Source organism: Hyperolius riggenbachi, chromosome 1 (assembly GCF_040937935.1).
Source record: "Hyperolius riggenbachi isolate aHypRig1 chromosome 1, aHypRig1.pri, whole genome shotgun sequence".
Taxonomy (NCBI): domain Eukaryota; kingdom Metazoa; phylum Chordata; class Amphibia; order Anura; family Hyperoliidae; genus Hyperolius; species Hyperolius riggenbachi.
The window spans coordinates 119,949,045-119,969,669 of NC_090646.1; the positions used below are offsets into that span (position 1 = coordinate 119,949,045).

A 20,625-nucleotide genomic window follows, 5' to 3' on the forward strand; every position below is an offset into this window, starting at 1 on the left:
GCTTCTTCCTCCACCACTGCAGCGACGTACGCCCAACAACAATCCAATGTATCAGCACACCACTTTTTCAATCAATTATGCTCTTTATTGAGCCATGTGTTTCCACAAAGGGTATTAGCCGACAATTGTTTTGGGGGCCACACAGGGTCCCCCTTTATCAAGGAGTGTGGTCGTGGAAACACATGGCTCAATAGTGTGACTGATTGAAAAAGTGGTGTGCTGATGCATTGGATTGCTGATTATGTGGAGACATTGTCTATGTCGCAGTATCAAGCACCCAAGCATTGTTTTGATGGAGTGCCCAACCATGACCAATGACTGGTACTCCCAACAGGTCTTGTCAGTTCCTCACATGTGAGGGGGATCCAGGAGACCGTGTCAGCATTACAGCACCACCCGGTGGTGGAAGAGAGGTGGCGCTGTAACGCTGACACAGTCTCCTGGATACCGACCACACATCAAATCATGTGATCGGACGTCGGGACCCAGAAGACCTGCTGGAAGTTCAGAGACGCCGGTGGAGAAAGAGGAAAAAGCCGCCCAGAAAAGGTAAATATAAACTTCTTACTGTCACGCACTCGTTTGGCTGCACTAGGCAGCTAAATGAGATATAAGGACAGAGTCACTGCACCAGCAGCTTTCAAACTAAACATTTTGTTTGAAGCTGCTATTTGGGTTAAGGGACAGCAGCTAACAAATCAACCATTAATTATTAGACAGGACTATTCTTTTAGTGGTCGATCGGCGGTATCTATGTGGGGGGCATAGAGCCAGTGACGGTTTGCTCCCTGGAGGCCTGTGTGAGAGTATGAAGAGGTTAGGCCATAGTGAAATATCTGCAAATATTACTGATATTTCACTATATCAATTAAGTATAGAATAGCAGTAAATTTACCGATATTCTACCATCTTCTGCACCCACAACTAATTTTTTTTCCGGGTTTTGTGGCTGGAGAGATGAGTGTCAGAGCGCTCCGCTGAGGCGAATACTGTGCATGGGGACCCAGGAGGAGGGGGACATACAGTACATAGTAGACGCAGTTATATTAATTTTTCTCTCATGCTTGCTGAAATCTATTAAAAGAAACGACGTGCAGCGTGTGGCAATGATCAGATGTCGATCAGAAAGCTCAGAAATCAGCCAAGTAACAAAAATATGCATGGTTTGTGTGCACTGCATAAAAGAAATTGTGCTCGGCAAATTGTATTATGTTCCACACAGTATGCAATAAAAATACAAGCCTGAACAAGGCAGTTATATTTTCTCCTGGGTTTTCCTACAGACGACGGTATCACACCTCATCAAAATAATTTTAATCCCACAGTTAACAAAAAATGTAAAGAAAAAAAAAAAAGGTCTCACATTTACTGTCCATCAATATTTTTTTTTTACTACCAGTAATTACTTAAAATATATACTGTGGATGAAATGGGAGTAAAAAATAAATCCTGTGTAAAAATTAAAAACATTTAGGCAGGGAACACACTTGCAGGGCCGTTTTACCCTGCGTTTCCCAGGTTTCCGTCGGGTTTTGCGGTCGCGTCTAACGCGTGCGTTTTTCCACGTGCGTTTCTGCGTTTGCATGGCATGTAGTGTCATGCAATGTGCAGAAAAAAGCAGAAAACTGTGCGGCTACAAAACGCGGAAAAAAACGCGAACGCAAACGCGCACAAACGCATGCGGCGCAGCGTTTCCCGAGCTAGGCTATTATAGCCTCTAAAATCGTGCGCGTTTTGCCGTTCGCGGCAAAACGCGCAGAAACGCATGTAGTGTGTTCCCTGCCTTAGAAATTAGGGTGACAGTCATTTATCGGTCTTCTGGGCACATTAGCAGCTTTGTGCAGCGCAGGTGAAGTATAGCAGTCATACATTCAATGGTTAATTTGCATATATTCAGCAGTGGTGCCTGGGAGACATCTCGAGCTCACTCCAACCTGAATTATCGCAAATTCTTTCTGTTTTAGGAAAGCAAATTTTTGTTTTTCTTAACATTCAATTATGTATCAGGGGCCCAATGTCTCCAGTCATCTATTATAACACCAGTTAAAGCAGACCTGAACTCAGAATGTAATCTAAAAGATAAGCAACTGCATAATAACCTATAAACAAAAACCATTTATTTGTTACAGCTGATACAAATCCTGCAATAAATCTGCACTGTTTCTACTTCTGGTTTCATGGAAGCAGACATATTTTCAATATCCTGTGCTTTCAAATAAGGTCATCTGTCATTTCTGCCATGGCAGTCCCGTGACCCACGGGAGAGATAAAATTCCAACTTGTGATTAGACACAAATGATGGGAAATTAGACAGGATTTACTCTCTAAATACATACAGGGGGCATTTCTCTAGGTTTTCCTTCTTTCCTGTGCAAGAGTTCAGGTCCCAGAGATGCTGGGGAATCCCAGATAATTAGTAAATATCTGATTGTTTGGACTTTGTTTCTTGTGTAGATAAACCGTGATACATGCAGCAATTTTCTAGCAAGCCATTTGCCTATGTAGTGGCCAACATTGGGCAAAGGTAATTTGTACAATAGCAATATACACGTTATTTAGGTGATAAAAAAATAGTCACAATTCCCCTTTACATTTCCTATAGGAGAATTGAATCATATTTAGGAAATGATTAGATCACGTGGGAAACTCTGCCATAGGGAAGAATAGCGCCGCCGGGCGAATTGCTAGTGCTAGCAATTCGTCCGGCATCTCCATCCAAAATGGTGCGGGAGGCTGCAAATCCCATAGCCGTGCATGGCATGGGATTCGTCTGCGTCCCCGCAGACCCGGAAGTACCGCCGCGCATCTCGCAGACACACAAGTGGAAACAGGCCCTTACTCTAAAAATTTTGCTTCAACTTTGTCACAAGGATATGATTTGCAAACAATGTGTACAACACCACACAAACTCCCCTCGTACAAGACTCTGTACTTCAGGGGTCCTCCCGAGTGGACAGCTCCGCTCCAATCAGCACAAGCTTTTGGCCTGTCTGGATGCTGCCACACCTCCACTTCTCCTATCCCACAATGCCCCACTCGCATAAGAAAACACAGGATAGCAGAACCGTGACTGCATTAGTCCCCACCAACAGAAGGCACATAGTAAGGCTGAGAAGCTAAAATAGTAAGGCAGTCTGCATTAAAGAGACACTGAAGCGAAAAAAAAATTATGAAATTATGATTTGTATGTGTAGTACAGCTAAGAAATAAAACATTAAGATCAGATACATCAGTCTAATTGTTTCCAGTACAGGAAGAGTTGAGAAACTCCAGTTATCTCTATGCAAACAAGCCATTAAGCTCTCCGACTAAGTTAGTCCTGGAGAGGGCTGTTATCTGACTTTTATTATCTCAACTGTAAGTGAACTGTTTACTTTTTCTCTGCTAGAGGAGAGGTCATTACTTCACAGACTGCTCTGAAAGAATCATTTTGAATGCTGAGTGTTGTGTAATCTGCACATATTATAGAATAATGCAATGTTAGAAAAAACACTATATACCTGAAAATAAAAGTATGAGAATATTTTCTTTGCTGCTAATCTTCTAGAAATTATTCATAGTACACAACTAATTCATTATATCATATATATTTTTTTGCTTCAGTGTCTCTTTAAAAAGAGATCAGATTCCTGGCCAGAAAAACCCATGTGAACTTTGCTGTGGATACTGGAAGATGTGAAGGTTAATCTGGGTAAAGAGGTTGTGAATATGCTGAGGGGTTGAGAACCTGCATGTAGCATCCAGGGTCGCCTCATGGTGGTGGAAAATTGGGAACGGAACTCCGCGTTCACGCAAACGCCGGTAAAAGCCTGATATGAAAGCTCCCATTCACTTAACATTGAGTCCCGGACGCCATCGGTAAATGTCCACTAAGCGTCTGTGCAAACCAGACCTAAGAACCCCGTTACAATGCAAATTGTGATCATGATAGCAAACACACTAAATCTCATTGCGATTTGCAAGTTTTACACACGCAAATTTCCTGGCATTGCGGCGATGTTTTTTGCGTGATCGCCATTAGCCATAGTGCGAGTGCGCTTGCAATATCCCAAACATAAGAGGAGGTGCTTCATGAAGCATAAGGTGGGGAAAATGACAAGAAAATCTCATTGTACCACACGCTTACTAGGAGATTTTAAGGTGCTCCCACAAACTTAAAGGAAACATCAGGGAACATTATTAAAATGAGCTTTACTTACACCTGGGGCTTCCTCCAGCCTCTGGCAGCAGACATGTCCCTCACTGCAGCTCCGGTGTCTGCCAATCAGGTGGTCTGGAGCTGCAGACCATGTGAGCGTGATTGACAACCGCGCTCGCTAAGGCATCCGCAATGGAGGGGATTGGCGGACACCAGAGCTGCGGCGGGGGGACATATCGGCTGCCAGGGGCTGAAGGAAGCCCCAGGTAAGTAAAGCTCAGTTTAATACTTTTCCCTGATGTTTCCCTTACAGTAAACCTGTGACTTTAAGGGGGAAAAATGAGACTTGCCTCCAGAAAGGGAAGCCTCTGGGTCCTGAAGCGGCGCCCACCATACGACCCCTGAAGAGTGGCCTCCCTGTGCATGCACACTAGCACAGCCCCGCTGGAGCTCCAGCGTGAATAGCTGAGCCCAATCGGGTCCATGCTACTGTGCAGGTGGCTCAGGCTTGCACAGTAGCACGAACCTAATCCAGACCAGCTTTCTGTCACTACAGGTACACTTTAAACTTAAACATGAGAAAACTGCAACATACACTGCATCTGCATTTAGATAAAAATCAGCAATCACATGGAAAATTATATTGCCCCTGCGATTTGGGAAGTGTGGGAAAGTTATATGTGATATGATTTTAGAATTGGAACGCAGCCAGTGGAAAAGCACCGTAACTTACACTGGAATATGCAGACAGCACTGATGATACATCAAAAGCATAAAAATCCTTTCAGGGTCCAAACTGACAACATTATATCGACATCCTAGTGAATGAAAGCTGAGACTGGATGTGGGAGGAGGATGCAGTTTAGAATGGCTTACCTATCTTTTCCACTGTAATTTTTTCATCTGGGGCAGGTTCTGCTTCTGTAGTGCACCGGTATCCTTTCTTCTTAAGAATATGACAAATCAAAACCCCAACCAGACCCATGATGAAAAATAAAGGAACCAATATAAAGGCGACATACTCCGGATGGCCACCGCTGCTGCTCGGGTCCCCAGTGTTACTGGTGCTTGGTGCCACTAAAGGGTCCACGGTTGAGACCTCTGTAAAAAAAAAAAAAAACAGGTCAGTCTGATGCATTAGATTTCCCGGTGAAAGATTTATACCGCAGAACAAATGCAAAAAGCCATGTAGCCAAGTCTAAAGGTGGCCACACACACACACCATACAATTGTTTAAGTATCTGTTCAATTCAAGAATATCAATCAATTTTTATGACTGATTGTAACAATTCAAAAATCTGACCAATGTACCACACAAGAAAATAATTGAAAGCTAAGAAAAAAATTAATTGGAACTGTACATCAAGTAAATGACAATCCATCACACACACACACACACCATACAATACTTGATAAAAGTTGGTCTAAAATTTCCAACCAGTCCAATCTCCAAAAATCTAAAAAAACAACAAAGAAAAAAAAAAAAAAAAAAAAAAAAAAAAAAAAAAAAAAAAAGGGAAATTCCATTAGATTTATCGATCGAAAACAAAGAAAAGCTCTCAATTTTTCGGGACAACCGATCAAAATTATCAAATTGGTGAAAAATGTAATCTTTTAATTGTATGGTGTGTGGCCAGCTTAAAAAATATTGCAGACTTTTTAAAGCAAATTTAAAGCAAAACTGGAGTGAGAAAACTAATTTTAGCTTTGATATTTTAATCCTACACACAATCTCTGCTCCACCACCAATATTTTCCTGTCTTCTCTGGTCACCTCTTCTCACTCCTGCTTACAAAACTTCACTTGAGCCTCTACCCTCCTCTGGAACACCCTCCCTCAACACAACCGCCACTCACCCACACTCAGGGCCCGTTTCCACTATCGTGAATTTGCATGCTTTTGCCGCATGCAAATTCGCATAGCCAGTACAAGTGGATGGGACTGTTTCCACTTGTCAGGATTTCTAAACGTTTTCGTCCACGTGAAAAATCCGCATGACAGAGTCATCAGAATTCGCATACCGCTATGCGGGTGTATGCGAATTTTCATGCGAATTCACACGCGAATTCGCATGGAATCAATGAAAAAGCACACAGGCACTGCCATGGTTAATTCGCATACAGTGTCATTCATGCGAATTCGCATGAAAATTTGCATTCACCCACATGCGAAATTCACATCCACATGCAAATTTTTACTGTGGCGATTCGCACCACACAAGTGGAAACGGGCCCTCACTCTTTTTAGGCACAATCTGAAAATGCACCTCCTCGGGCAAGCATACTCTCCTACCTAGGACATTTTACCCACTGACCACCATTTCTACCACCTCATGCACAGCTTCCCTTTAGCTACTGTTCTGTTACTTAAACCTTTAGGCTGTAAGGCCTTTTAGCCAGGGCTCTCTTCCCCTTTTGTCTCACAATGCTGTGTAATGTGTGAGCATACCTCCCACCCCTGTGTAAAATCTGCAGTTGGTTTGCCCACTGCATCAGCGATAATCCACCATTATCTTGTATTAACTCTTGTATTGGTATACCCTGTATGCTGTTGTGCAGAGCCAGGGAAAATGCTGGTGCTATATAAATCAACAATAATAATAATAATCATCATCATAATTAATCAAGGGAAAGCTCTGGATAATATAAAGCCTTCCCGTTCTGCCCAAGTCTGTGGAATCGGTACAAAAAAATTATCAGACTCCGACACCTCAGTTTATGAAACTACCGACTGACAAAGTCCGACACGAGGTACCCAAAATGTCTCAGACTCCTTGGTCTAATACTTACCAGGGCTGTGGATTTGGTACAAAAACCATCCGACTCCTCAGTAGTATTGATCGAACACCCAGTTATTCGGGCTTTAGCTAAAGCAGGCATGCTCGGGTCCCCATTGACTTCAATTAGGCTCGGTGTTCGGCCCAAAATCCCGCACATCTGGACCATGTCCGGCCGAGCCGACCCGAGCCCGAATAACTGGGTGTTCGATCAACACTACTCCTCAGTTTATGAAACTTCCGAGATATAGCTGTTACCAATATTGCACCTAAATCAACCATTAATCAAGAACTTCAAGGAGAGAAGTTCAATTGTTATGAAGGGTTTCAGGGCACCTAAGAAAGTCCAGCAAGCACCAAGACCATCTCCTAAACATGATTCATCTGTGCGGTAGGGGTGCCACCAGTGCAGAGCTTGCTCAGGAATGGCAGCAGGCATGTGTGAGTGCATCTGTATGAGCAGTGTCAAACACTTGGAGAGAATGGCCTGATTTCAAGAATGGCAGTAAATGAGCCACTTCTCTCCAAGAAAATCATCAGGAACAGGCTGATATTCTGCTAAAAGAGGGGGGGTTGGATTGCTGAGATCTGTATGTACGTACATACTTCTTCTTGTGGCTGTATGTATGTATGTATGTATGTATGTATGTATGTATGTATGTATGTACGTACGTACGTACGTACATACTTCTTCTTCTTGTGGCTGTATGTATGTATGTATGTATGTATGTATGTATGTACGTACGTACGTACATACATACATACATACATACATACATACATACAGCCACAAGAAGAAGATGTACGTACGTACATACATACATACATACATACATACATACATACATACATACATACATACATACATACATACATACATACATACATACATACATACATATATATATCTCTCATCTGACTCCACAGTTTATGAAACCATCGACTCTAGGTACCCAAAATTGCTCAAACTCCACAGCCCTGGTTCTGCCATGCACCATATTCCAGCACTGTCTTTTCAGGTGTAGCTATTCAACCCACTGCGTCAAACTGCTCTTTGGAAGAACGCACCCTAACAGGTATCTGGTGCTTCAGCAAGAAATCTGACTGGCAGATAGTCTCAGCCAAGAGCAAGCCAAGGGCATTGTTCCACTCACCCCACCCGCTGTGTCGTCCACTGCGCTGTCTGACCTTCTTCCCCTCAATAGCAACAGAACACATTGCTAGGCAGTAGGCCATTGACACTTTGGTACAGCCTTGGCTCTGAACTTCCCTTCCTATCTTATGGCACTTCCTGATTTCATCCTGATTTTTTGGCAACGCGACTGCAATTCCATTCATTACAATGAATAGAATCTGCAATATGTTTGCGGGAATTTGTTGGCAACTGTGCGTTGCGATACAGCGGTGAATCACAATGCATGAATACAAACAGACAGTGCAGTCCATACACTTCTGATGTCCCCCTTGGATCGGGTTGCATCGGGTTACTAAAAATCACGGGAAAAACGCAAGCATGGGTAAGGGGCCTAAAGACAATACATTGTGATCAACATTCCAAATTTTGTCTAGAAAGACTGCCCACCTGAACACAATATAGCAATCGCCATTTTTACATTGGAACCGACAAGTAGGCAGCATTTCTCCATGAATCATATCTTTAGGGCAAATTGCACAAATAAAAAAATAAATAAGGAGATGTTAGGTTATAGCTGGCGACATAAAAATATTTTAACTATGCCTGGGAGACAGCACTGCCAAACATGTACAAGCAGCAAGAAGCTGGAATCACTCCAGAAAATGTTACTAGCAGAATTACGTAATAAACCACACCAAGGTCACAGGGGACGGGTAAGCCATTTCTTTTTTTCAACAATAAACTTTTATTGAAAAACTCATACATACAACGTGTTACAGTAAGCAAAAGTTTTCATTTCCTGATTTTGGTATCAGTCATTTATCAACTACATAGGTGAGGTCCATTCTACAAGTAGTTATATGTCATTGTCATAACTGTGATTGCTATGGTGCATATATATATAAATGAGCCAAAAACGTCCAACAATTTCCAGTTCCGGTGGTCAATAATGCTCACATAGGCCCTCAGGGGGAGAGAAAGTAGTTAGTGCCATAATTTACTTATATAAGGCGTTCTTACACTACTCTTACAAGAATCTATCCACCCAGGGCGACCATATCTTGTCAAACCGATCCTCCTCATCATATAACGAGGCTGTTATCTTCTCCATCCAGTAGTATTCATTAATTTTGTGCATAAGGGCAGTTTTTGATAGGGAAGGGGATTTCCACTCTTTTGCTATAATAGCCTTGGTGGCATTACAGAGGTGTACTAGCAATTTATTGTTATGTTTAGATAAGTGAGGGTCGGAGTGACCAAACAGGGCCACCCATGGGTCAGGGGTAACCTCTGTGCTCAGAACTGTAGAAGCCAGTTGAAAGCACAATTTCCAAAAATCCTGCACTATTCCACAGAGCCACCAACAGTGTACATGGTCTGCCTGCTGTGCGCAACCTCTAAAACAGACATCTGTGGGGGAAAGACCCCTTTTGAAGAGTAGTGCCGGGGATCTATACCAGTCATAAAGAATTTTGTATCCTCTTTCCCGAACTAGACTATTCCTGGAGGATTTAGCGATATCTAGACAGATAATTTCCCGGGTAAGCCATTTCTGTATGTCAAGCTTTATATAGCAATGCTGTCAATGTATTTACCTGAATGAAATATTGACTAAGACTTGCATACTTGAGGTTTCATATTACTGGTGTGCACAGTTTGTACAATTTACAAATTCAAAGACTAAAAGCTAGGTACACTCAAGGTATAAAAGCTATGTACACAAACACAAATTCTGCCTCCCGCAGAGATCAGGACTGTTGGTCGGCAGCTCAGGACCAAGTTCTGTATAGCAGTGTTTTCTGTCTCTATGGAGGAGGCGTGCAGACCGTGCAGCGCACGACGGGGAGGCACAGCGAGGGCAGGTGAGAAAAGATAACCGTAAGATCAACCTCGCTGAGTCGAGGCAATGCACCAGTCTAGATCTCTTTGTGACATGTTGAATAGGGGGTTGCAACACACACACACACACACACACACACACACGATTCTGTACAGAGGTGACATCGACTAGCAGCTGGGAACCATCAAATGAAAAGGTGCACAAACCATAACCAAACCAAAGCTCTAAGAGGGTTGTGAACAAAGGCCATTGATGAATTTGGGGGCGAGTCACAAGGAGTAGACTGCGAATGGAGTCAGTGCTTCAGAAGCCACCACACACAAATGTACCTGGGTTATGGTTTTAAACTGCCTTATTGTTTGTGCCAAGCTACTTCTGAACCATAAACATCGGAAGCATCTTACACGGGCTGAGGAAGACCACGGAAGCATCTTACACGGGCTCAGGAAGACCACGGAAGCATCTTACACGGGCTGAGGAAGACCACGGAAGCATCTTACACGGGCTGAGGAAGACCACGGAAGCATCTTACACGGGCTGAGGAAGACCACGGAAGCATCTTACACGGGCTGAGGAAGACCACGGAAGCATCTTACACGGGCTGAGGAAGACCACGGAAGCATCTTACACGGGCTGAGGAAGACCACGGAAGCATCTTACACGGGCTGAGGAAGACCACGGAAGCATCTTACACGGGCTGAGGAAGACCACTGAAGCATCTTACACGGGCTGAGGAAGACCACTGAAGCATCTTACATGGGCTGAGGAAGACCACTGAAGCATCTTACATGGGCTTTATAAACTGAGGAGTCGGAGTCTGAAGATTTTTGTACCGACTCCACAGCCCTTATATGCGGTCCAGTGTGAAGCTTTCAAAGGCGGTGATTTATGGAGCTATATCATCTGCTGGGGTTTGTCTACCGTTTTATGAATTCCAAAGACAGGGCAATCATTCACCAGGGAATTGTAGAACACATCGTGCTGCACTCTACTGTCAATGGAGATGCCAATTTCAGTCTCCAGTAGGGATGGACACCTTCCCACACTACCAAAAGTACCAATATCTGGTTTAATGACCAACTTCCCTAACCTAAAATCCATAGACTGCGAAGTATTGTCAAGAGTAAGATGTGTGTGAAATTAATCTATATCTATTCACTTTAATTGAATTACTGAAATAACTTGATGATATGCATCTGCATTGAGAAAAACATGGAGGCTACCATACTCATGTAATGAAGCATTGCTGCCTGCTGAGAAATAGTCCAGTGCAATTCTCTAAAACTACATAAGCAGTAGGTTAGAATTACAAAATAAAGATAACACAAAAAAAAACCAAAAAAAAAACAACTAAAAAACAAAATATTCATGAACTCGATTGGCTATTTTAACAGAGATTAGGCAAATCGAAGAATTATTTTCTTTATAACATTGGTCTTTAGGAGACACGGACCTACATGTATGAAAATTACCGGCTGGCTCTGCTGGCTTGCATGCTTGTTGCACATCAAACTGGAACCATTGATTAAGAGATCAGCTTGACAGACATGCAATCGGCATTTAATAAAGATGGCAGCCTATACATTTGTCCATTAATATGATGGGCAGATTCATAAACCAGTATTTAGAGTACCTGAAATGCACAGAGCAGTAAGACAAAAACACGCCCAGTTTCCGAACTGGGAATACTGTCACCCAAAAGCTGACTGGAGGAACCTCATTATACCATTCTGGTACACCAAGGAAAATAATAATTGCCATGTTTACGGCATGCGCAGCCATCATTATTAGTCGCCATATTATACACCTGCTAGAAGTTCTTTGGAGTTCTGCGCCTGTGATCATTGCAATAATACAAGATCCAAGCTTCTCTGGCCAATTTCACACTGCAAACTGGTGGTGCAGCAGCCGCGCTGCCAAAAACAGGTCTTCGGGGAATACCGCGTTGCTACGCAGAATTCCCCAACTGGAATTGGGCCAAGCAGGAAGTGATGCACGCTTGTGGTCACTTCCTGCTTCAGGGTATGCAGAAGTGCACAGAAGTGTTTTGTAAAAACACACTTCTGCACATGTGCGACAGTCATTTTTTTTAAAAATCCCTGTGTCGTTATAGACTAACATGACTTTCGGGCCACAGAAGCCGTGTGGTAACATAGTTCTGGACTTGCGTCGGGGATGCAGTGAAAACGTCATTTCCGTCACATCGCGCCGTACCGTGGCAGTATGAAAGGCTCTGTAGACTTTCATTGCTCAGCGGTGGGGTGCGGTAAAAATACCGCACTGCCCCGGTGTGAAAGGGCCCTATAGCTTGAATAAATATACAGCTAAATTTACAACCTAGGGCATGAAAAATCTTGGCCCTTAAAACCACACCCAATACAAAACGCACTGCATTGCCCTGCTACATCTGCTGCGGATATACAGACCAGATACATTTTTTCCTTATCAATAATAGCTTGTAATTCACTCTGAGGGCTCGTTCTCACTACCAGAGCTTTTTAAGCCCCAGTTAATTAAAAAGCACTTGCTAATGTAATGTTATGGGTAATTTAAAAAAAAAGTGAGAACACCCATAGCATTACATTAGGCAAGAGCTTTCCAAACCACTGCCCGCTTAGAAAAGGGCTTGCAGTAAGAAGCAGCCCTAACGGAAGATACCATATACACTTTGTATCTGTGCAGTTTTCTGCACTGAAAAGCATTTTAAATGTAGCAAAACTGATGCATTTTGTCTCTGAGGCTGATGCAATGGAAATATCTGCGAGCGCACATGCATAGTACACTTTCTTACCATCAGGGCACGCGTATCAAATTTTGTAATCCAGAGAGGGCTTAGCGTTAGGAGTTGAGCAAGGGCGGAGGTTAGAGTTAAGCGCCTGACAGGGAAAGGTTAGTGTTAAAAAAAAAGGGTGAATAGAGGTTACTTTTACCAGGGTATAAAAAAAAAATATATATATATATAAAATTATAAAAAGGCCTTTCCGAATTAGCAGCGATTTGTCCTACACATTCAGCAAATAACACCAATACTCAATCTTTTTAATATATCGTCCCTTAAAATTCACTTAATTTGATTTCCTCCTCATTGTAGTGTATACGTATGTTTTTCAGAAATTAGGAAACTCCTCCCACCCGGGATGCCATTGTTATATTTGCTGTGGGGGAGGAGCCTCTGAAAACTGGTACCTCTATCTTATGGAAAATCTAGTTCTGGATAATACACAATAACATTTGCATATAAAAACAAGGAAACAAGTTAAACAAATAAGAGAGGTCACAAATTGTGTGCAGGGATGAATGTTATTTGTAGCTTCTTCCTTTTTGAGGCTCAGAGCATCTTTTGACCGTGGCAGACAAATCTGTGTATACAGAGTGCAAACATTCAGGGCTCGTTCACACTAGGGGCATTTTCGCCCTTTTTTCCAGCGTAGGCGATTTTCAAAATCCCCCACAAAACGCTTGTGCAATGAATCTCTATGAGAAGGTTCATATCAGCACGTTGAGTCCGCTTTGCAGCCCGCAAAACGGTGCCTGTACCATTTTTGGGGAGTTTTTGCTATAATGGAAGGTATAGGAAGAGCGCTAAATGCTCACAAAACCGCTTTATGCGGCAATTGCGGGTTTTTGGGTTTTTTTTTTAGAAGAAATACATTGTATTTATTTTTTCCCGGGACAAAGACTTGCGCCAAGGAGTGAATGACAAAACCGCTCTGGAAAAGTACTTTTACCCAAAATGCAGCGTGCAGTGGATCGCCGGGAGGGGGGGAAATAACGCACAAAATCGCAAAATGCTTGCATTTGCGCTTACGGTTTTAGATGTGAACGAGGCCTCACAATGTACAGTATATCAGACAGTCATGAGCTTCATCACTAAAAATATATTCCTCTTCTGTTTCCTGGTGCTTAACCATTCAATGTACAATAATTGGTTGCTTGGATAGTTCGTATGACATCGTTACAAAACTTCCATTCATTATTTGGTCAGGTGACCAGCAGGAGGTGCCAATACTGTAACGGAAAATCCTAACAGTTTAGGGTGTGATTTATTCAAGGGAGTTTTGCGTATGACCCTCGGTTACTTGGAAACAATATGTGACTTTTAGGAGGTGGCTATTATCGCATAACAGCTGTGACCTGAGTATTTCCTTTCCCAACAACTCGCTTACCAGGCTACATCATCAACTAAAGGGACAGTTCTTGTTTTATAAACGTCCTCATCACCAGTTCAGTTCAATAGGTTTTTCCTCATACTAAACTTATATAAAAAGGATACAGTCGCACCTTGGTACATGACACACTGTTCTTTTTAAAAGTACAATCATAGTAGCTGCAGTCAGCTTCTAAAAATAGGTCTCTAGTCAACAGATTGAGCCCACCAGCATCCCATTGCTCGGCATGGCCCCCTTCCAGTCCCAATGGAGTACATTCCTCAGGACTACATAACCTGCAACACTGGTGGCTGTGCATTTTACACAAAATCATGGTACCTCTGTGGCCATGTCGGTTCATTCAACAATGACAAACTGGACAGCTCAGCGTTGCGCTCAAAGATGCAGTGTACTAGCATGCCCACCAGGCAATAGTGTCTGATGTCCTTGTGTTTGTGATGTTCGCCCATCACCATCAGTGACACCCCCCATTCTGTGTTCTAAAGCATTTGCACCAGCATGAGGCTCTAACTACGCTGCAGGACTGATTTCAGATTGTATATCATTGTATGCTACATACAATGATATGCGATCTGCAATCAGTCCAGCAGCATTGTCAGAGCCTCATGCTGGTGCAAATGCTTCAGAACACAGAATTGGGGGGGGGTGTCACCAATAGGGACGGGCGAACATCACGATTTTGTGTTCACGAATGAGAATTTGTTAAATGATAGTTCACGGCGAGCTCCGTTAACTTCATTTGGCAGGCAAACTTCTAAAACCTTCAGGGCATCTCTGCAGCCACAATTTCTTTAAAAAGAAGTGCAACCTGGACAGTGGCATGACTGAGGAGACTTCATGGTAAAATGGTCGCCGAAAAATACATATTTTACGCAAAAGCTTTTAAAAAATTTTTTGTTTTTAAGAAACGTCAATGGGTGTGTCACAGGGCAGGGTGCTATAGGTGCACTGACCTCTGGGAATATTCGATACAGGGGAGTGGCGCAGGGAGAAATGAAGGCTTAGCCGCGCGCCTCACTTCCAGACCCCCCACGCCCCCCAATACCATGGACCATGCGAGCTACTATAGCTCAGGGTGTGGAGTCCCATGTGGCCTGGGGTCTGCATTCTAACTATCTCAGCCTGCATGGTAGACAAGGGGTTAAAAGAGACTCGGGAGGGAAGAACCCACGTCCATTTTAAAAAAAAAAAAATGATTTAACTTCTTAACCTCCTTAGCGGTATGGACGAGCTCAGCTCGTCCATTACCGCCGGAGGGGTCCGCTCAGGCCCTGCTGGTCCGATTTGCTCCAAATAAAAAAGGTGCACACGCAGCCGGCACTTTGCCAGCCGCGTGTGCTACCTGATCGCCGCTGCTTTGCGGCTAACCGCCGCGAGCAGCGGCGAAAGAGGGTCCCCCAGCCGTCCGAGCCCTGCGCAGCCGGACCAATCAGTTCCGGCCACCGCTAAGGGCTGGATCGGAGACGGCTGACGTCAGCTGACATCCATGACGTCACTCCGCTCGTCGCCATGGCGACGAGGAAAGCAAAACAAGAAAGGCAGCTCATCGCGGCCTTTGTTACTTCTGATCGCCGGAGGCGATCAGAAGTACGCGTCAGGAGCGCCCTCTAGTGGGCTTTCATGCAGCCAACTTTCAGTTGGCTGCATGTAATAAAAATTTTTTTTATAAAAAACCTCCCGCAGCCGCCCTGGCGATCTTAATAGAACGCCAGGGAAGTTATTAATTGCCAAATCTCAGCTAAAAATTGTCAAGGATCCTTGTATAGCAGTATTGCGGCTGTACAGCAAACCTTGGCCAAAGCATTGCCAGTGCCACCAGGTTTCGAAGTGATCATTACACACTGCGTACCGGATGCCTGGAAACCCTGTCATTAACTTCACTGCTTTTTCTTTAGAAATATGTATTTATATTTACACTACCTATAGGTTATTATAATAATGTTAACATTTTCTCAAAGACTACATGGTCGGTTTGAAAAATGTTTTTCCCCCATGTTCCCACTGTTCTCCATAACATACTCCTGAACATTTGGCGATTCTAGCATGTATGGGGGCCTTGCTATTAACCACTAAAGTCGGCACTTCAATGTTAAATGGGAATGCAAATTTTGGACCCGAAAACGAATGGACAGGTTATTCACCCCAAAACCTTTTTTGGCAATCCCTAGTAGGCAAAAATGGGGGGCGCACTGCAGGGTCACTTCAAAATTTTTACACTATAAATTGAAGCTTTGTCTGTCTTCTGTATTCTAGCCAATTCTAGGGTTTACAACAGTTAGGCCCAGTGCACACCGGCCGCATGCGCCTGGAAAAATGCTTGGCTAATGTATTGCAATGGGATGGTGCACACCGGCGGTTTGAGGTTTTTGCCAAGCCGCAAACGCGCCTCCTGCTGCGCGTTTGCGATTTGCTAAAAAACCTCAAACCGTCGGTGTGCACCACACATTGAAATACAATAGCCAAGCGTTTTCACTGACTGATGCGGCTGGTGGATCGCATACAAAACCCGCTTGGTGTGCACCCGGCCAAATATCTGCTCTCTGCTCCCGAAACCGCTAGCGTTTTGACGATCTGCTAGCGGTTTTGGTGTGCACTGGGCCTTACACAGCATCGCCAGCAAAACTGCCTCCCCTTTCTCTCCGTAAGGGCTGTTTCACAATGCAAGAGCTTTCTAAACGCTAGGGATTTGAAAAGCTCTTACTAATGCAAAGCTATGGGGGATTTTTACAGAATCACATCTCTCCAGTGAGAACGCTCACATAGGATAACCTTTGTATAAGCTTTTAAAATCACAAAGCGCTTAGAAAAGCTCTTGTAGTGTGAATTAGTCCTTAGGCCTTGTTCACATTACAAATCGCCAGTGCTATCGCAAGCGCTGGCGATTTGGTAAGCGCTTTTCAAAGTGCTTTTCGCTTAGAAAAGTGATTTACTAAGCACTTTTGCTCAGCAATTAAATTTTTTCACTACCTGACGTCAGTCAGGAAGTGAAGTTTTTGACCGGGAAAGGAATAAATACAATGGCCTCAATTCACTAAGCTTTATCAAACGTTTAATAATTTACCTCATGGATAAAATCTAATTTTGAATTCACTAAGGTGTTATAGATGTATTGAACATTTTATCAATAAAACATTTGATAAATATATAACACCTTAGTGCACACTATATATGCGATATAGATTCCACTTTTTCATTGTTTTTTACATCCGATTCTTAAAGGAATACTGTACGGGGTCGGGGGAAAAGGAGTTGAACTCACCTGGGGCTTCTAATGGTCCCCCGCAGACATCCTGTGCCCACGCAGCCACTCACCAATGCTCTGGCCCCGCCTCCGGTTCACTTCTGGAATTTCAGACTTTAAATTCTGAAAACCACTGCGCCTGCATTGGCGTGTCCTCGCTCCCGCTGATGTCACCAGAAGTGTACTGCGCAGTCCCTGTACGGTCTGTGTAGTACGCTCCTGGTGACGTCAGCGGTAGCGAGGACACAGCAACGCAGGCGCAGTGGTTTTCAGACTTTAAAGTCTGAAATGACAGAAGTGAACTGGAGGCGGGGCCAGAGCATCAGTGAGTGGCTGTGCGGGCACAGGATGTCTGCGGGGGACCATTAGAAGCCCCGGGTAAGTTCAACTCATTTTCCCCAACCCCCCCTACAGTATCCCTTTAATCTTTACTGCATGCTGCATTTTTTGAGCCATTTTTCTGTTGAATGTATTCAGGGAAAAATCGGAATTGAAAATCGGAATCAGAAACGGAATCGCAAAACGGATTTGCAGTATGCAGGGTGCCTTAGTGTGAACAAGCCCTAAAGGTGGCCATTTTGACCAGAGAAATCTGATCAATTCTTCCACTTGATCAAATAATTAGAAAAGAAATATGATCCAATATACCATAGACTTATAACTGATAATTGAGGTTGTAGTGAGCATTTGAGGTTCGAGGCTCACTCAAACCTGAATAATCACAAATACCTTCTGTTTTAAGAAGGGTAAATTCGGTTTTACATAGCAATGAGTAAGGAGGCTTTTTTTTAGGTCTTTCAGCCCCTTACACACTCTTAGGAGCTCTGGTTCACCATGAGCTTGCTGGGTAATCTGTAAAGGAGGCCATACATCAGGCCACTTGTCGGCCGATCGACCATCCGATTTGATTAATATAATTGGATGAAAATCGGTGCTGCCAATTGCATGCCCATGGTTGATCGTGCATGCTGCATGATGTTGAGCCGACTTGCTCGATCGGGTGCACGGCGGTAATGACGTGCAATTTCTGGAAGATCAACGAACGTGTCGAAACCCCTGGCGCTGTCCCCCCTAATGTTAAGTGTCCCCCCATGCATGTTACACATTACCTGTCCGCTTGTCCCTCTGCTGCTCTGAGCATATTCCTCGCAACATACACGTGCACCCCATGTGGGTTGCCTAGTAAGGGCACGCGTATGACGTCATACACGCGGCCACGTTACTAGGCAACCATGCGGCGCGCGTGTGAATAGTTCGTGCCCGGAGCCAGCGGGGACAAGCGGAGGTCACAGACTGGTCATGTATAACATGCACGGGGAAAGGGGGGGACATTTAAAATTAGGGAAAAAGCAACGCCAATTCCGAATCTGCCTGCAGTGTATGGGCAGCTGATAGATTTTTCTCATCAGATTTGATTAAGAGAGAGAATTGTCTCTTGGTCGAATCTGCCGACCATCGCTAGATGTATGGCTACCTTAACACAAGGACACCAGGAATTGTATACACAGCACTGTCTGATTGCAGACCACAGTGCATTCTGACAACATAGTGCTAAGGATTTAAAATTCTGTTAAGTGAACCTAGAATTAAGATTGCTCAGTAACACAGAAAAGCAAGTGCGTCCTGACAAATGACTTTCCGTGCACAGCAGAAAAAATAGCCCTCTTCCAACCTCCGTAGTTGACCACATAGAGGGGCAACCTACAGATCATACCACACTGTAAGCACTGTGCTTTGTAGCAGAGCCTGACTGGCTCACAGTGCAGCCCTCCCTCTGCCAGTCTAAAAGACTCTGAAGTGGCAAAAGCCAGTAGTGCCTGTGCGCTAAAAGCATTGTTTATTGGGCAATTACAGGATTAACCTGCAAGATTTGCCTGGAGTTTAGTTTTATGACATACTAGACTTTAAGCTATGAAAATATAACAACAAACCCTGTAATCCAGGTAAGGCAGGCTTGAGCTGCTCAATGAAAGAGTGAGAAATCCTGAGTGTGCCTGCTTCTTGAAATAATGTTTACGGGAACCCCACCAGATTATTGCTTGTACTTCCCAGAGGTGACTGCTTCCCTCCGATATCACTTGGTCTCACCAGAGCGAGGTACTATGAGGGGGGAGATCCACTTGCAATTTAGACCCAAAAAGAAGGTTTGTCTCTCCTTTGGGCAGACAAAAATTATGCCATGCCATTAGTGATTTACAAAGGTGCACTGAGGGAAGACACCCTAAAGCCTTCCTGTACCAATGTTAATTACTATGCATCCCAAACAGGCTTAAAAAAGGAGTTTAACGTAAAGTAGATTCTACAATTTTGTTAGAAACATTTAAGACAATGGATAAGGTTTCTCTAAAGAGGAACTGTAGTAAAAAAAACGTAATGAATAAAGGCCGATTTAAAAAAAAAAAAATATTTCATCAGCGTTTCCCTATTGTAAAATCTTTTTCCCCCCTGATTCACATTCTGAAATTGATGACAGGTTGCGGCATATTTAGTCCTGTCAGGTGATCTCTGCGGAATGTTAGTTTACTGAGAGTTCTATGCACAGAGGGAGATATTGCTTGCTTGACAGTTGGAAAAATAGGTTATTGCCCACAATGCAACAAGGTTTACAGACAGCAAACTGCCAGGACCATGTTTGTGACATCACACTGTGGGAGGTGTTTCTCTACAATATCAGCCATGCAGTGGCTTTGCCTGCCCTCAGGAAACACACTCCTGTAGGCTTAACGTATGTTCTGTGTCTAAATGGGGATATGGATTCATAACTTGAATGTGTATCAGCTCCCATGATAGAGACAGCAGCAGCATTCCCCCGCATGTCAGCACTGGCAGCTGTGGATCACTCCCATTTACATACATAATGAAGCTGAAAGCCTTTCCTGTCATTTTCATACACAGAGCTGTGTTAACCTTCCAAGGCCTGTTTACACATGTAAATTCTGTTCCTGCAATATAGTCTGTCCACAACTACCCAAAACCCAGCGCCCTAAAAATCATGGCGTGTAGAGGTTTACTACCCCTTAATAGAGAAACTTCACTTCAGTACAAATATATACATCTGCCACCACTGCACAAGCTGTGTGTAATGAAGTATTCTACAACGCCATCTTTCCACTTCATTCTAAAGATGCTGTGAAACCTGATAATAGCATAACAGTATTTGCTAGCAACTACAAACCACAGCAAGAGTAAGGCCTCAATCTCACTATATGGGCTACCATGCGCATTTCGGCAGCAGCATGTATACATTGCGACACGCAAGAACGGTAGAAGGGCACAGACAGCACTTCTACAGTTCCCATGTTATGCGATGCGCAGCAGTACGATGC

The 20,625-nt window shown here is 43.7% G+C and overlaps 1 protein-coding gene across 1 annotated transcript in view; it reads right to left on the reverse strand.

The window, feature by feature from the left end:
* RELL1 (RELT like 1) overlaps nucleotides 1-20,625 on the reverse strand; it is a 97,230-nt gene that overhangs the window by 40,550 nt on the left and 36,055 nt on the right. The window contains exon 2 of the mRNA XM_068278437.1: nucleotides 5,015-5,239. Within this exon, the coding sequence (XP_068134538.1) occupies nucleotides 5,015-5,239 (225 nt within the window). The remainder of the gene's footprint in view (nucleotides 1-5,014; nucleotides 5,240-20,625) is intronic.